The sequence below is a fragment of the Lathyrus oleraceus genome, chromosome 5 (genome assembly GCF_024323335.1).
Source record: "Lathyrus oleraceus cultivar Zhongwan6 chromosome 5, CAAS_Psat_ZW6_1.0, whole genome shotgun sequence".
Taxonomy (NCBI): domain Eukaryota; kingdom Viridiplantae; phylum Streptophyta; class Magnoliopsida; order Fabales; family Fabaceae; genus Lathyrus; species Lathyrus oleraceus.
Window position 1 is genome coordinate 342945828 of NC_066583.1, and position 16392 is coordinate 342962219.

At 31.2% G+C, this 16392-nt stretch overlaps 1 protein-coding gene across 1 annotated transcript; it reads left to right on the forward strand.

The window, feature by feature from the left end:
* Positions 1–12731: 12731 nt before the first annotated feature.
* LOC127078462 (uncharacterized) lies at positions 12732–13856 on the forward strand. Its single transcript, XM_051018917.1, has 5 exons — positions 12732–12820; positions 12924–13085; positions 13176–13266; positions 13356–13482; positions 13591–13856. The coding sequence occupies exons 2-5, from the start codon at positions 12940–12942 to the stop codon at positions 13689–13691; spliced, it is 465 nt and encodes a 154-aa protein (XP_050874874.1). The 5' UTR covers positions 12732–12820; positions 12924–12939; the 3' UTR covers positions 13692–13856.
* The last annotated feature ends 2536 nt before the right edge of the window (positions 13857–16392 follow it).

Genomic DNA, 16392 nt, shown 5'->3' on the forward strand with positions numbered 1-16392 from the left:
TACTAATACCTACACTACTCAAAACGACGGGAAATGATCCCTAATATATCGTACATCAGCTAAATCACATTACTCAGCTGAACAACCAAAAACTGCACAACAACAGCACAGAAAAATCACAATCCTGCCCATACGCGTACTGCCTAGTCCCATACGCGTATGGCCCATTTCTCAGCCAAATCCCATACGCGTAACACCATCTCATACGCGTATGCTACGCGTATCCCTTCCCCATACGCGTACCAACAGAGACCAAACTACGTTCAAAACATCATCTTCCTCATCCATACGCGTATTGCCTCGTGCCGTACGCGTACCAGACCATCTCATACGCGTATTGCCTAGTGCCATACGCGTATGACCAGAAACTAGACTTCCAGATCTGCTATGGCTTTCTCTGCTACGAGATCTATCCAATTCAACCCTCCACAGTCCAATTTTTACACATTATTCGTTCATATCCTCTAACATAATTCATACCCTATTCGATTTCACAAAATCTAACATTATTACATCTAATTCCTACGAATTCCTTTCAATCATAATCCAATTTTTACGTTCATCCAACATTTCACAATTTTCATCATGCATCATTCAAATCAGGGACAAATCAATAGTCTATCACTACCCATTACATGTTATCCCATAATACCCATTAAACGCTGATAAACCCCCCTTACCTGAGTTAATCCGGCGAATCTTTACGCTTCAAGCTCTTCCTCTCTTCAACCCTTGTTTTCTGGCTCTCTTTGCCCTTTTTCCACTTTTCTGTCCCTTTTCCTTTTCACGTGAAAAATAAACCTTTTTACTAAATGGGACCTTTTCTAAATTCCAACTTTTATTCCAATAAAATAATAATCCAATAATAATATTCCAATTATTTAATTAAATTAATAAATATATTATTAACTTAAATTAAATAATTATCTTATTTTATCGGGGTGTTACAGCACCCAACAATTCCTTGCATATAGAGTTATCTTAGTTAACTCTACCATTTACGATCTTACCATCGATAGGTAGACCGAATAACATGTAGTCGTCCTCAAGTGTGATGGTACATTCACCGAATTGAAGGTGAAATGTGTGGGTCTCGGGTCTCCATCTTTCTACTAAAGCAATAATAAATTTGTAATCAAATGAGTATGAGACTATATTGAGTAGATTACCAAAACCGCATGCTCGTAAATACGGTTCTATCAAAGTGTCATGTGGTACATATTCATGTACACGATATCGAAAACTCTTTAGATCCTAACAAAATATAATTAAGAAATAAGTAAGAAAAAATAATAAACAATAATGTTAGGGAAGTTAAATAATAACTTACAAATGTCACAATATTTTTGATTGTTCCTTGATATTCACCACCCATTGTTAGTAGAGACATTTTGTTGAATGTGTTTGAGTATTTGTTGCTGACAAAGTAGGTAGGTTGAGTGTTGCAGATAATGTAGATAGGTTGAGTGTGTTTGATGGAAATGCTGATAAACATCAGTATTTATAAATGGGAAATGTGCCATTGAGGAGTGTAGGTTGGGTGTATGTTGCATTCACGTGATGCTTTTTTTTTCATGTGATTTTTGGAGCACGCGCCATTGGGAATGGCGCATGTGTTATATTTTTAGGGCATGCGCCATTAGGGAGGGCACATGCAGGGAATCTTGTAAGGACACATGAGTTGTCTTGTTATGGCGCACGCGTTGTCTTTTTAGAGAATGCGTCATTAGGGAGGGCGCATACATTGGATAGAGAATATGGAATCATGTCAGAGATTTGTTGTAGTCTGAACCATAGCATGCAAGATTCTTTGTGGTCTGAACCATAGACTAATGCATAAAAAGCTAGAAGCCACTGCAAATGGCGCCTAAGTTAAAGCAAAAGAGCATGTTCCATACCCTATAACACATATCTTGATTTTTGTAAATCCATCCTCCTCCCTATTTAACTGCATGCTAATACGTGATCAATGCTCATCACCATAATACACTAAAATTACATTGCATCTTACATAAATGGCTTCATCACCATAATACATGATCAATGCTCATACCGATGGTGAAATATTTGAATGTGAGTTATCTAGTTTTAGTTTTTGTAACACATAAGTTACTCTATTTACAATAAATAGACGATCAAATTTTTCACATTTGAAATAAAGAATAGAAAAGAAATTGCAGTGTAGTCAGGTGAGAAAAATCATCTACAAAAATATGGTGTATTTTTTTTATAGAAAACCAAGTTAAGTTTTATCAATTGAAGATTCGAGATGATGACGATGTTCATAATATATTTCTCAGTCATGAACAATCCGGGTTAAATGATATTGAGTTATATATTTTAAAACAACAAAATTAATTATCTCAATTCATTGATCCGTATCAAGTGTTTTTTGAAACTGATGACGACGATCAAGCTAAGGTTGATGTTGTTGATGAGGAAGAAGAAGAAGACGAGATATTGGTTGATGAAATCGTGAATGATGAAACTGTTGGCCATCATCAAGATCCATTACTAGCTAGTCATGTATATTATCCACCTCAATTGTAACACCCATAAATAATATATGTCTAGAATACATATTATACATAGTGTAAAACTGGTACTGAAATACATAAGCACCTAGCAGCACAGTGTACATATACAAATATATGCCCAAAATAAATACAACATGACACAACATGTACACAAAAGTGCCCAAAATAAAAGCTAGGATCTAGATCATTAAACAATGATCTCAAAAATATCTACACAGTGAAAGAAAAGCCATCCAGTCATCGGTAAGCAAGACATCACTCTATCTTGTCATTACCCTTCACCTGCTCAGAACCACATGAAAAATAATCAACAATGTGGGGTGAGATGATAATCTCAGTGGATTCCCTATCTTATGGGTCCACTAGGCTCTATAGGGTTTTCTAATCAATATTCAACTCATATCCAACTCAAGTCAACAAGGGAACGAAGACTTGAGCGATGGGGAAACTAACTCGCAATGTATGGCAACATGCACCTGAGTTTTCACAACTCTACCACGATCATTATTCAGATCACGAAACATCAATTCCTGAACGAACTTACGTCTAAGCCAGGCCCGATTCATGCATGCTCGTATGATTAGACTTTTGCGGTGGATATCAGATCCTCTATGAGGCTTAATCCCCAGTTCAAGCGACCGTCACCCGTATGGGAATCTAACCCACTTAGGGTCTCTTTCACCGTATGGGAATCCAACCCATTTAGGTGTCCACCTTTCCCCCACATCCGCCGTGGTTTGGGCTCAAACTAGGCTCGAATCATCGGTCTCACATCCCAATGCTTACTCATTTAAGCATACCAAATCGAGATGTGCACCATCACAGAAAAATACACATTCTGAATATATGATCGGTTCACAAATCATCGGTTCCACGAACCATAACAAAATCCATCAATTAAAGGTGACTTCATTCACCACAATACACAATAATAACATGGCATATTCCATACAATGCGTCTCATTCTCGATCATGGCAATAATTCATCCACGACCTCCACATAAGCATTGTACGAATGAATACTGTATTATCATATTATCTAGGTTATAAACCTAAATCATGACCTAATTTCAATCCTAGGTTAACTCACTAGGTTCATAATGTAATTTTTACCATTAGCATGTATTCAACATAAGCATAGCATCACAATATATTAATGGTTGGAAGAATGCATTTAGAAACACTTAAGAAATGGATTTTGAAGTTTTTAACTTAAGTTAATCGATTAGTTAGGGAAGCCCAATCGATTGGTTCCTCTCACATTTCTGTTTTTCAAAGTTTGTTGAGGATTAATCGATTGATCCTGAGTGTCAATTGATTGGCTCACTGAAAAAAATTCACTGTTCATATACAACAAGTTTATGCAATTGATTGCAATGCAGTGTCAATCGATTGGTCCTGCTAAAATTACATTTTTTTCTGCAAAACAAAGGGCTGTCAATCGATTGATGACAGAGGCCAAGTCTATAATCTCATATCCATTCATCTCTGTTGGCTACTGTTGTCATACCCCAATTTTGTCCGGTCATTTGTGGTTTACCCATGAGATCTCTTTGTTTCAAAGACCCACTTGCATAAGTGTGTTCATAATCTAAAATGTGGTTGGAATCTTTTTACATTACTAATCCAAAATCTATTTTCTTATTAGTAAGTATTAAGAGCCATGTTATTATTTCTATGATCATTATTTACTAGTCCATTTACACATTCCACCTAATATAATTCCATCACATTTGTTGACAAAATCAACATGCTTTATGTATCATAGTTATTCATTTCATTCAAAAAAAATCAATTCTAGGCCAAACTACACTTCATAATATGCTAAACCATTCACTTTCTTTTCATAAATCAATGCACATCCCATTGTCTTATACAAATAATGATTCAATTCTTTTCAAGCTTTCCATGGAAATTTTCAATCATAAGTCAACCACATTCATAATCATCATCTTTTCACTTCGTACATACCATACATTTTTGAATTAGATTTATTTCATGCTACTTGTTCATGCTTGGTTAAGAATGCACTTTGAACTTTATAACTCCATACATTTTAAATTAGATTTGTTTCATGCTACTTATTCATGCTTGGTTAAGAATGCACTTTGAACTTTATAAATCCATTCACATTCATACACCTACTTCGTTAGGACATGATTAAAGAGGTGCATTCAAATATTTAAATTCACAAATCCATTTCCAAGGTCTGTTTTATTTTCATACATAAAAGTTCTACATTCATACATAGATGACATCAAATTAATATGGAGAAATTGTTTGAAATAATATTAAAATCATGTTGAATACATAATTGTTAATGGCTATTAGACTTCAAATCCAACAGGTTACAAATAATCCAAACACACATTTGTCTTAAAAAAAACCTAAGTAATTACAGTGAAAAAGTGTTGCTGTTGGAAACAGGATCCTAAAGACCAAAATCAGGTAATCAGGTTGAAATATCTTTGGACTTGGGCGCGCCTCCAAAGTTGTTGTCTTGGAACAGCCCACCTTTCCATTCCATCAAGGTCACTTCAGTTGTAACCTGCAGAGAAGAAAAAACAGCTTAATTAAAAAGCACTTTTCAAAAGCGCTTAAAGAACTGAAAAACAACTAAATAAATTACTCAGTTTAATGCTTTATCCAAAAGGTTAACTTGAACATCCAAAAAGCACGTCAAAATTGGTCTAAAACAAGAATAAATTAACAGAAATAAAATCCCACATAATCTGGGATGGGACAAATTGAAAAAGGGGAATTTTTTTTAAGACTTAAGAAATTCTTCATAAACAGATTCGAAAAAAAGTTAACGGCAAGAACACACACATGAAATAACAGAGCGATTTGTTTTTTGAAAACCAAGAACAACACAATAATATTTCTAAAAACCCTAAAAACGAACACAGGACAACAGAGCAATTTCTTTCAAACCCAGAATACACAGCAGCAATATATCTCAAAAAGACCCTAAAAGCTAAACAGAAAGACTTTTCTTGAAATCCCAAAGAAAATCTAAACAACTTTCACGAAAACAGACAAAGAAGAAAGGTTGAGGAAGAAAACTTATCCGAAACTGCGACGGGTTGCCGGCGACGGACTCGGATCAAAGCGCTCCTTCTTCGCCTGAAGCCACCACTCACCTCCTTCGCCGTGGTAAATATAACGAACCCCTTTATTTTGCTTTAAATCGCAACATGCAAACGCCTTGAGTTTGGTTTAGGGATTTCAAAGTCCGGATTCAAACTCGGGAGGTTGTAGGTAGTAGTTTAGGTCCCGTTTTAGGTAGGGTTACCGGAGAAGGACGGAGGCTCCGCCATGAGCCGCCGCCTCCGGTCGTCTTCTCCAAGAGAGAAGAATTTTTTAGGGTTTCTGCAAAGCTCCTTATGAGCGTAAGTTTGCAGAGAGAGACGTTTAGGTTGGAAAGTGAAGAGAGAGATTGGAAACTGAGAAATGACGATTTATTTTCCCTGTTTTGTTTTAAGGCAACCGTGTTTGGTTTGGTGAGATGGCGGTGACAAGTGTCACCAACCCTGGACACTTGTCACCGTCCAAAAATGAGTCTTCTGGGTCAACGTTTGACCAGACTCTTCCTGGACCTTTCTTTTTTCTTTAGGCCCATATTCGTTTTACTGATAACACCCCCACAGCTTAGAATAAAACATTGTTAATATTATTTTATTTTATTTTCGAAATTTTAATTATACTTTTGTTAATATTATTTTATTTTATTTTCAAAATTTTAGTTATACTATTGTTAATATTATTTTATTTTATTTTCGAAATTTTAATTATTATTGTTAATATTATTTTATTTTATTTTCGAAATTTTAATTATACTTTTGTTAATATTATTTTATTTTATTTTCGAAATTTTAATTATACTATTATTAATGTTATTTTATTTTATTTTCGAAATTTTAATTATAATATTGTTAATATTATTTTATTTTATTTTCGAAATTTTAATTATACTTTTGTTAATATTATTTTATTTTATTTTCGAAATTTTAATTATACTATTGTTAATGTTATTTTATTTTATTTTCAAAATTTTAATTATACTATTGTTAATATAATTTTATTTTATTTTCGAAATTCTAATTATACTTTTGTTAATATTATTTTATTTTATTTTCGAAGTTTTAGTTATACTATTGTTAATATTATTTTATTTTATTTTCGAAATTTTAATTATATTATTGTTAATATTATTTTATTTTATTTTCGAAATTTTAATTATACTATTGTTAATATTATTTTTTTATATTATATATATACATAGTAAATATGTAATTATATTACTATTATTATTATTATTATTATTATTATTATTATTTAAAAGTAAATACACAATTATATGGTTGTTATCATTATTAATATTTAATTATTTGGTTATATTCATTTTTTATTACTACTTATTATTTAATTAAAATAAAATAATTCGTTAAACATTCAATTAATTAATTGATTATAGAATCACAAATGACCTTCATAATTTAGATGTTTATTTATCTTAAGGAGTGTATGTGCATGATTATTCTTTATCTATTCGTTTATATTGAACCTTGAGTGAACACGAAATGATATGTTATGATTGTGACAAAATCACGTCGCTTTCATCGATTTTAAAATAATCCGAGCCGATTTCAAAATAAATCACATGCTTCTCGATTCAAAGTCGAGCTCATTTTCAAAACACCTCTGTAAGTCGATCACTTGTAAAAGCATCGCCATCAACCTCACATGGCTTACTCTTGGGCTTTCTTACAATGAGACCGGTTCGATTTTAATTAATCGATTAGATGGATTATTCACTAAATAAATTTAATTCATTCACAAGAATGCAAATTTTAGAACCTCGATCTGACATCGAAAGTTAAATTAAAATACTTAATCACATCTAAACAACACTTCATTTGAAAATGAAAAGGGGGATGGTTTTGAGTTTTCAACTCCTCTCCTCGATTATTTGAATACGAGTTTTCTTACTTGGTTAGTCAAATGGTCGTCATTTCTAAATCATCTAAGCACAAACAAATCAAACTATTTCATAATAACAAAACGAAAAGGGAGATGACTTTGAGTCTTCAAATTTTCTCCTCGATTATTTGAATACAAGTTCTCTTACTTGGTCAGTCAAATAATTGTCGTTCCTCTACAAACTTCCAAACCCCGATTAAATCAAAATATTTTCACAGTAAGCTAAATGAAAAGGGAGTTGATTTTGAGTTTTCGACTTCTCTCCTCAATTGTTTGAATACGAGTTTTCTTACTCGGTCAGTCGAAAATTGTCATTTTTCCAATAACTTACAACTTAATCAAATCATTATCACAACGAACTATACAAAAAGGGAGATGGTCTTGAGCCTTCGATTCCTCTCCTCAAATGCTTGGATATAAGTTGTTTTACTCAGTCATTCAAGTACTTGTAGTTTATTCTAAAAATACATCAACTATACACAACCTTATTTTCATAATTACTCAGATTAAAAAGAAAGTGGTCTAGAGTCTTCTATTCCCTTTCCCGACTATTAGGATACGAGTTGTCTTACTCGATTATCCGATATTCGTCATCCATTCAAAGCACCTTATTTATTATCAAATCCTTTCTATAATTAAGGATGAAAAATAAAGTGGTCTAAAGTCTTCTATTCCCTTTCCCGACTGCTAGGATACGAGTTGCCTTACTCGACTATCTGAGTAATCGTCATCCAACCAAAATACCTTAATACATCAAACCTATCCTTTCTCGCCCTCGTGCGATCGAAACCAGTCAAACAAAACATCCAACATATTAATCCAACTTGTCACCCTCGTGTGATCAAAACTCTTTTCAGAAAGAACACTATTTAATCCTTTCTAATGCGCATAACAAACCAGTGCTTAAGCCTCCGCCAAGAGTAGACAAACCAACGTTTAGCCTTTAGGATGCGATCCAAACAGTTGTTCATTAAAAGACACTAACCAACCGTAGTTCCCTGAACTACGAATGCTCTGATTTCCTTATTATACCATAAGGATACGTAGGCAGGAGATTGCTGTATCTTCGCGAGCACACTAATAACCCCCCCCCTCCCCCTTTCCCTTTTCGAGGTTCTCATCCATTTCTATTTTTTTAAAATAATTTTATACCCTAAAGATAACAAACAAACATAAATTAACACTCGAAACACACATTAGAACTAAAAGGTTCCCGTTGAGTACAACAGACGTAAGGGGTGCTAATACCTTCCCCTTACGTAATCCACTCCCGAACCCGAATATGGTTGCGACGACCATTATTCCATTTTCTAAAGGTTTTATCGATATTTTCCTATTCCTTCATTGGGATAAATAAAGTTCGGTGGCGACTCTGTTCGAACATAAATAATTTTTTCCGCGACCATCGCGAGGAATCGTATTTTTCGAGATGCGGTTGCAAGGCACTTATGCTCCATCACATTTAGTTCAATCTTGAAGGTTCTATTATGAGACATTTAAGCCTTCAAGATCAACCTTCCATTTGAGTTAAGAACTCTCATCATCTTGTCTTTAATTTACACCTTGTAGTACTTTTTGACTAATTGTCATATGCTGAGAAAATTACTCTTCATGCCTGGTATATACAACACATTTGAAATTACTAGCCTCTTGCCATCTTTTCTCATAATCAGAACATCACCAACACCTTCATCTGCTAGAGTGTTGTCATTTGTAAATTTCACCATGTTCTTCATTGAGGGATTTATGTTGACAAACCAATCTTTACTTCCAGACATGTGTGATGAGCATCCCGAGTCCAAGTATCACTTGTCCTTGAATCTCTCTTCATCTCTTGTTGTAACCATCAACTACGTATCTTCTTCTTCATGGTTCGCCAGCTTTGCATAAGTTTCTTGATTCTTCTTCTTTTCTGGACAATCACTAGAATAATGATCATACTTCTGACAATTATAAAACTGAATGTGACTCTTGTATGGCTTTTTACTACCATCTCTTCCTCTACCCGTAATACCACCTCTTTGGTTGCCTTGGTTCCAGGGTTTTCTCTTATTCGACCAGTTTCCTTCTTGCTGATTTCGACCATTCGAATTGTTGTAGCCTCCTCTGCCTTTGTTTCCATTACAACTTCCTTTGCCTTTTCTTTCTTTTGATGATTGAGCCTGCAAAGCCATATCACTTTTCGAATTTCCCGCATCTCTTTCATCCATTCTTTGTTCATGAGATTCAAGTGTCCCTTGAAGGTTTTCCTTTGTCAGTTTTGAAAAATCTTTCGACTCTTTCATGGCTACTACCACATGGTCGAACTTTGGAGCCAACGACCTCAAGATCTTTCCAACAACAGATCTTGATGTCAACACTTCTCCATATACCTTGATTTGATTCACCGGTTTCATAACCTTGGTGAAGAAATTAGTTATGCTTTCATTGTCTTCCATCTGAAGCAATTCATACGTTCTTTTGTGAGTTTGTAACCTCACCTCTTTCACGTTCTCCGCGCCTCCAAATGATTTCTCCAGAATTTTTCATGCTTCTTTCGTTGATTCTGCATCACTAACCTTTTCAAAATTATTTGCATCAACACATTGATAGATTATAAAAAGAGTTTTATAATCTTTCTTCTTCAATTCTTTATGTGCAGCCTTTTCTTGATCTGCCGCGACTTCTGAAAGTGTTGTTACTCCTTCCTTCACAAGATCCCAAAGATCTTGATAACATAACACAACATTTATCTTCTAGCACCAATTCTCATAATTATTGTTCTTGAGAATCAGAAGATTTGCTGGAAAATGCTCGTTTGGATGATTCGTTGCCATGGTGATTTTCTTCCCATGAATCGATTAAACCGGAGCTCATGATACCAGATATTGGAAATCCACCAAAACCTATGTAGAATTTCAATCAATCTTGATGAACAAGATTATTATCACCCACACAATGACAATAAAAGAAAAAAAGAATGGAGAAAGAAAGAAAGTAAAGAATGATGAAGGAGAAAATGTATTAAATTCTGTAGAGTTTCTCTCTGCCCACAAACTGTGGAAAACTTCTTATTCACTTTGCAACTACAAAATACTATTAATACAATGTTATGAATACTCTATTCACTCAATTACAAGAATAAGGATTACTCCCTCTATTTATAGGTTTAGGTTAACTTGGACCTCAAGACAAAGCCCAAAACAATAAAAGCCCAAAACTATAAAAGCCCAAAATAGATAACACTACTAAACTAGGCTTAAGTCGAAATCCTGTGTGAAGCAACATGCTTCGACACTTCGACACACTAACACAACTTAACACACTAGGTGGTTCAACACTTCCTTATTCCTGTCGAGCAACATGTTTCAACACAACGAATTACAATTCAACAATATATTCTACAAGGAAAACATATTCCTTCTAGTGATGAAAATCAAGATTTAACTCTTGATATTTTATAGACACTTTCTTTCGCAACACACGTGTGTACATCATATGACGAAAATGATGAAGATGGTATGCATGATTTTGGTTATGATCATCAAGAAGTGATATGAAAAAATTAACAAGTAAATATTTTATATGACTTTGAGATATATATTTATAATATTAAATCAATCAATTTACTTTTAGATATTTTTATTAACATTTTTTTTTAAATGTAGTGCTTTGGAGGGATATTATATATTGTAAAATTTTAGAAGTAAAATAGCGAGATTTATAACCCCTAAGGTAAGTGGTAAATAAATTTATTTGATACATTCATTTATAGAGATTGAGTTGATGAATGATTTTATTGATTTGTTGTTATTTTTGTATTAGTAAAAGGTTTAATATTGTTGTTATTATAAGAAAAGTCAACGTTTTTGTTGTTAGTAAAAAGTATAACATTATTATTGTTGAGATTGAAGATTTCACGTTGTTGTTGTCGTTGAGATCGATGATTTGAAAGTTTCATGTTGTTTTTATTATTGAATGTTTAATGTTATTGTTGTTGTGATATCCTAGTTGTTTTCAAATGTCGTTCAAATCATAGGTATTTAGCAACCATATACCTTCACGGAAGAAGACTTTAAGACGTCTGTTCAAGTAGAGAAACTTTAGGTTTTGCACTTGTTGTTTAATCATTTGTATATGTTTTAGTTTTGTTGTAAAAAGAGAATGTGTGTGTCATTTAGCTTAGGTGTAAACAATGTATAGTTTTGGTATATATAATTTATTTTTACAAATGAGTCATTTGTTCTATTTGACAAAATATACAATTTAGGTTCTGTTTAAAAAAATACATATTAAAATGAAAAGTTTATAAAATTAAATAATAACAAAATTTTTACCCTTCGTTGGATCACCAAACCCAACATTTATTACCTATATATAAGAACCAAGAGAAAAAACGGTGTGTACTTTCCGGTTTTCAAAAACAAAAAGTTGTTGAGAATTGAATTCATGATAAGTTAAATTTTTTTCTCTCGGTTGGAACTTTCAACCGAGAGAAAGTGTAGCTTGCATACCAACTTTCTCCCTCAGTGTTTAACACTAGATGAAAAATGACGATTTTTCCATAACATCCTTTATTACCTAGCCTTGTCTGCCGAGGTAAAACACCTTTTTCAGTCGAGGTAGAATACATTTTTCGTAGTATTGGTTAGAACTTAAGTATAATTAAAATATATTAAATAGAATGAATGTATTTAATACATAATTATTAAAAATGATCTAAAGTGAATCATTATCATATTAAATAAAAATTAATTTTATAATAATAATAAATAAATAAATATAATTTTTTTATTGAAAATACTAAAATTATAATGGAAAAAAACCTATATTAAATGCCCCTTAATAAATATAAGACAATGTTTTTGTTTGATTACGACTAAATAGCTACACTAAAACTCAATTTAGAGTCTTTTGACTAATGTGTCTTTCTTTATAGTTTTTTTCTATACCCAAATCAAACTACATTTGTACTTCCTATTGACAAAAGTTGTAAATCTTGATTCAATTCTTGAAATAACTATCGACCATATTCTTTATTTATTTTAATAATTTATCTTGTATTATTAGGCTTTTTTTTAAGGAACATAAAAAAAAGTTGCCATCCTTATTTTTTTAGTAAGCCATTTGTCATCCTTATCAAATATACATTGTCACTTTTATTTGCCTTTTTTGGGTGTTAATTTAATGAAAAGAAAAATATAATTAAAGCAATTAATTATACACGTAAAATATTGCTTTAGCAAAGAGTATGTTTCCTCTATATAAGTTGGGCAGAATTCTCATTTGAATATTCATCTTTGTCAATCTTTATTATTATTGTAAGTGCATATAGATCATCAAAATCTAGCAAGCCTAACACAATAATGTTTTTCTAAATTCTAAAATTCAGATTTAATTTCTTTCATTTTATTGTTTTTATAGGTGCTTTGAAAAAATCATGGAAGGATCGTCAAGCTCTAACATAATGGATAATCAAAGGTTGCCACAACATGAAAATGTGACTAATGTCTCTTTGCCTCCTGCTGAATATGAAGTCCCAAATCCTCATGGAGATGATCTAACTCTAGATCGTGAGACTAGAATGTGAGTTTGGATTTACAAATGAAAATATCTCCACTGATGACTTGCATGCATATTCATATTTTTCATAATCTATGTTTTTTTGGCTTGTAGACGTTTACTAAATCGAGGATACTCCAAAAAGTATAGGCAGAGAAAGAATTGTGACATTGAAAATCTGGAAGACAAACAAAATACACTATCTGTAATCTCATGATCTTTCATCCATATGTGTATATTTCTAAAAAAGTTAAAGTTTCTATTGAGCTAATAACTCTTTATATATATATGCAGGAAACAATACGTAAAGAAATTCCAATGTCTAAGGTTTACACAAACTTTAATTCTGTTTTTAAGACTGAAGTTAACACATCGGAAGAAACATTATCTCAAGTCAATTCAAATGATGAGGTTCTAAATGGTAATTTGTTATCCGTTTTCCTCAATACAATCATTATAATAATTTACTATTTAAAAATATAAATTGAAATCTAACATTTTGTTTTTGTGATTGGGTGAAATTATTCAGTTGAGATGAATATGGTGATCAATAAATTGGAGCAGGTGAAATTATCCAAAAAAGCAACTGAAGTAGAGTTTGATAAGAAGAAGAAATTCTTAGGAAAATGAAATGGAGCAACTTAATGAAGAAGTTTATATATAAATATTATGGCATAAAAGGGTTCATTTAGTATGTGCATTATTAATTAATATAATAAAAATCTCTATCATTATGAATATTTATTATTGTATGAATTTATATGGAAATAAGAGATAATGAATTTCTAACCTTTATATATGATCTTGATTGATGAAATAACTTAAAAGAAAAATCATTTACAAAAACTTATTCCATGAACATACTTATGTTAAAGTATGTTTTAATTTATTTATTTGAGATAATCTATTGATCTATTACCTTTGATTTTATTAATAATAAAAAGTTTATTTTTGTTTTTTTTTAATATACAATGTATCTTGCTTATATATTCTTTATAAATATTGTTATTCAATGTATATAAAAAAACAATTTTTTTTTGTGATAAATAAAATCAAAGGAAAATAATTTTTATGATTTTATTGAGTTGAATTTATAAAAATAATCTATAATCATGGTTATATCGGTGGTGGAACCAAGACCTTGATTGGAGTGTAAAAAATTATATAATTAAAATCTAATTAGATTATAGAGCAACTTTAAAGAGTTAATAGAATAATTTATATAGATATTTATATCTATATAATATATTAAATAATAAATCCCACATTATCGCATTGATATTTAAGCTATTTTTATTCAAAATTCATCTTTACTTCTCAAAACTAAAAAATAATAATTATTTTTATTTTATATTAAATGTCATGAGTTCAAACACAAACACCGACAACTATAAAATATTATTTTCTTAAATTTTATAGATTATTATTTATATTTGTTCAACTATAATTTTTTAATAATGAAAAGAAAATATTTATTCATATCAATTCTCACTAAAATATTTTTAAATATAATTCTAAATAATAATAATTTTTTTAAAAAAAATTAACAAATAAATCATAAAACTATTGCACAGCACGTGGGCTACCTATATTTTACAGCTTAAAATTAAATATCTAAAGTAGATTCAAATATCAAAAAGATATTAAACCAAATGAAAAAACATTAATCATTGATCATATCTTTTATTCTTATTTAAATGTGAAAAACTAAATCTTTATATATATATATATATATATATATATATATATATATATATATATATATATATATATATATATATATATATATATATATATATATATATATATTCTTTTTATTTGTCATTTATTCCTATCATTGTTCAAAAGAAAATATTGACTATGTTTATTAAAAGAAATCCATAATAAATTATTATAATATAAATATATTGACTATAGTTGTAAAAAAAATCCTAAAATTGTTAAAACTCAACATAAAGAAAATTAAAACTATTTTGCATCCATGCTTCAAGCGTTTATCAATAATTTAACATCATTAAAATTTTCATATAAATTGTCCCTACAATATTTTTTAAATGTAATTCTATAAAATAAATTAGCAAATAAAATATAAGATTATTGTGCCTCAAGCTAGTTACATGCATTTTACAACTTAAAATTAAATGTTTTAAATATTTATACAATATATTAAATCAAAAATGCGTCTATCTTTGACTCACATCACTCCTATTACTACGTGGTTGTTAGCTAAGAAATTTTAATGTAATAACTCGATAAGGAAATTAGTTGAATTTTTGCATAAGCGTAAGACAAGATTTCATGCCTTTCGACTAGAGACACTTTGGGATAAAACATCAATGTTTGACATATTAAGGATTTGGTCTGATACTTAGCAAAATTTCCAAAAGTTGGTTGTTGACCAATTTGACAGATCGAAGCAGATTTGACCAAAGGAAATTCAACATCAAACCAAATAATTATTTTTTGGTCTTACCCAAAGCGTCAAAGACACGTGGAGATTAATCGAAGGCAGGCGAAGCATGCAGAAGTGGCGTGTTGAATCGAACACAGTTGAATGTTGAAGACATGTAGTTTCACAGTATTATAAATAGGTAATTCTAGTGTTAGGAATCGATGTGGAAAAATCATTGTAAACTTCAATATAAACTCAAAATATCCATACGCAAGCGAGAAACGAGTCTCTGAAGAAAATGTACTTGCCAACCAACTTTTACTTATGCAAATAAAGTCTTTTCATGTTATATACATTTACTTGTCTTATTTTTATTCATGTTATCATTTCGACTTAGTCGAAATTGTTGTTACCTTTACTTTCGAATTTAATCTTTTTTCAAAGTAGTCAACAACAAATACTTGACAACATTAATGCACACTTTTGTCCTCGAAAATTTCGTACAACATGCCCTAGGATTTACTACTTTTCTCCTTCAAGCAATACACTTAAGACTAAGTGATTGTTTACCAAAATCAACAATGAAAAAATTAGCACGCCCAGTGGACCTGCTTGTGCAAAATTTAGAAGTTTCTTCTTTTAAAAAAATGTTATATTTTTATTTCTTTCTTGCCAACCCTTTCTTGTGTTAAAAAATGTTTTCAGCGTCTTGACTTTTATGCGCTTGAGGAGTGGTAGAAATCTAGTCGAAGTGGTTCACCGCAAGAACACTTCACTTTCCCAAAATGAGATTCCAAACACTGAACAATCTGTCATATTGATAGTTGGAGCGACAAGGAGTTTGAATCTCACAGGAACCGATGAACTTATCCTTACCCCAATAGTGAGTGCAACATCGTTATTAGGAGTGGTGGTTTCATTGTCTGGGAAAACAAGCAT

Bases quoted from the DNA above. Each gene is read 5' to 3' on its own strand.
- LOC127078462 (XM_051018917.1), top strand. From the start codon at position 12,940: ATGGAAGGATCGTCAAGCTCTAACATAATGGATAATCAAAGGTTGCCA. The intron at 13,086-13,175 runs GTGAGTTTGGAT...TTTGGCTTGTAG, and splicing joins CTAGATCGTGAGACTAGAAT to ACGTTTACTAAATCGAGGAT. The intron at 13,267-13,355 runs GTAATCTCATGA...ATATATATGCAG, and splicing joins ACAAACAAAATACACTATCT to GAAACAATACGTAAAGAAAT.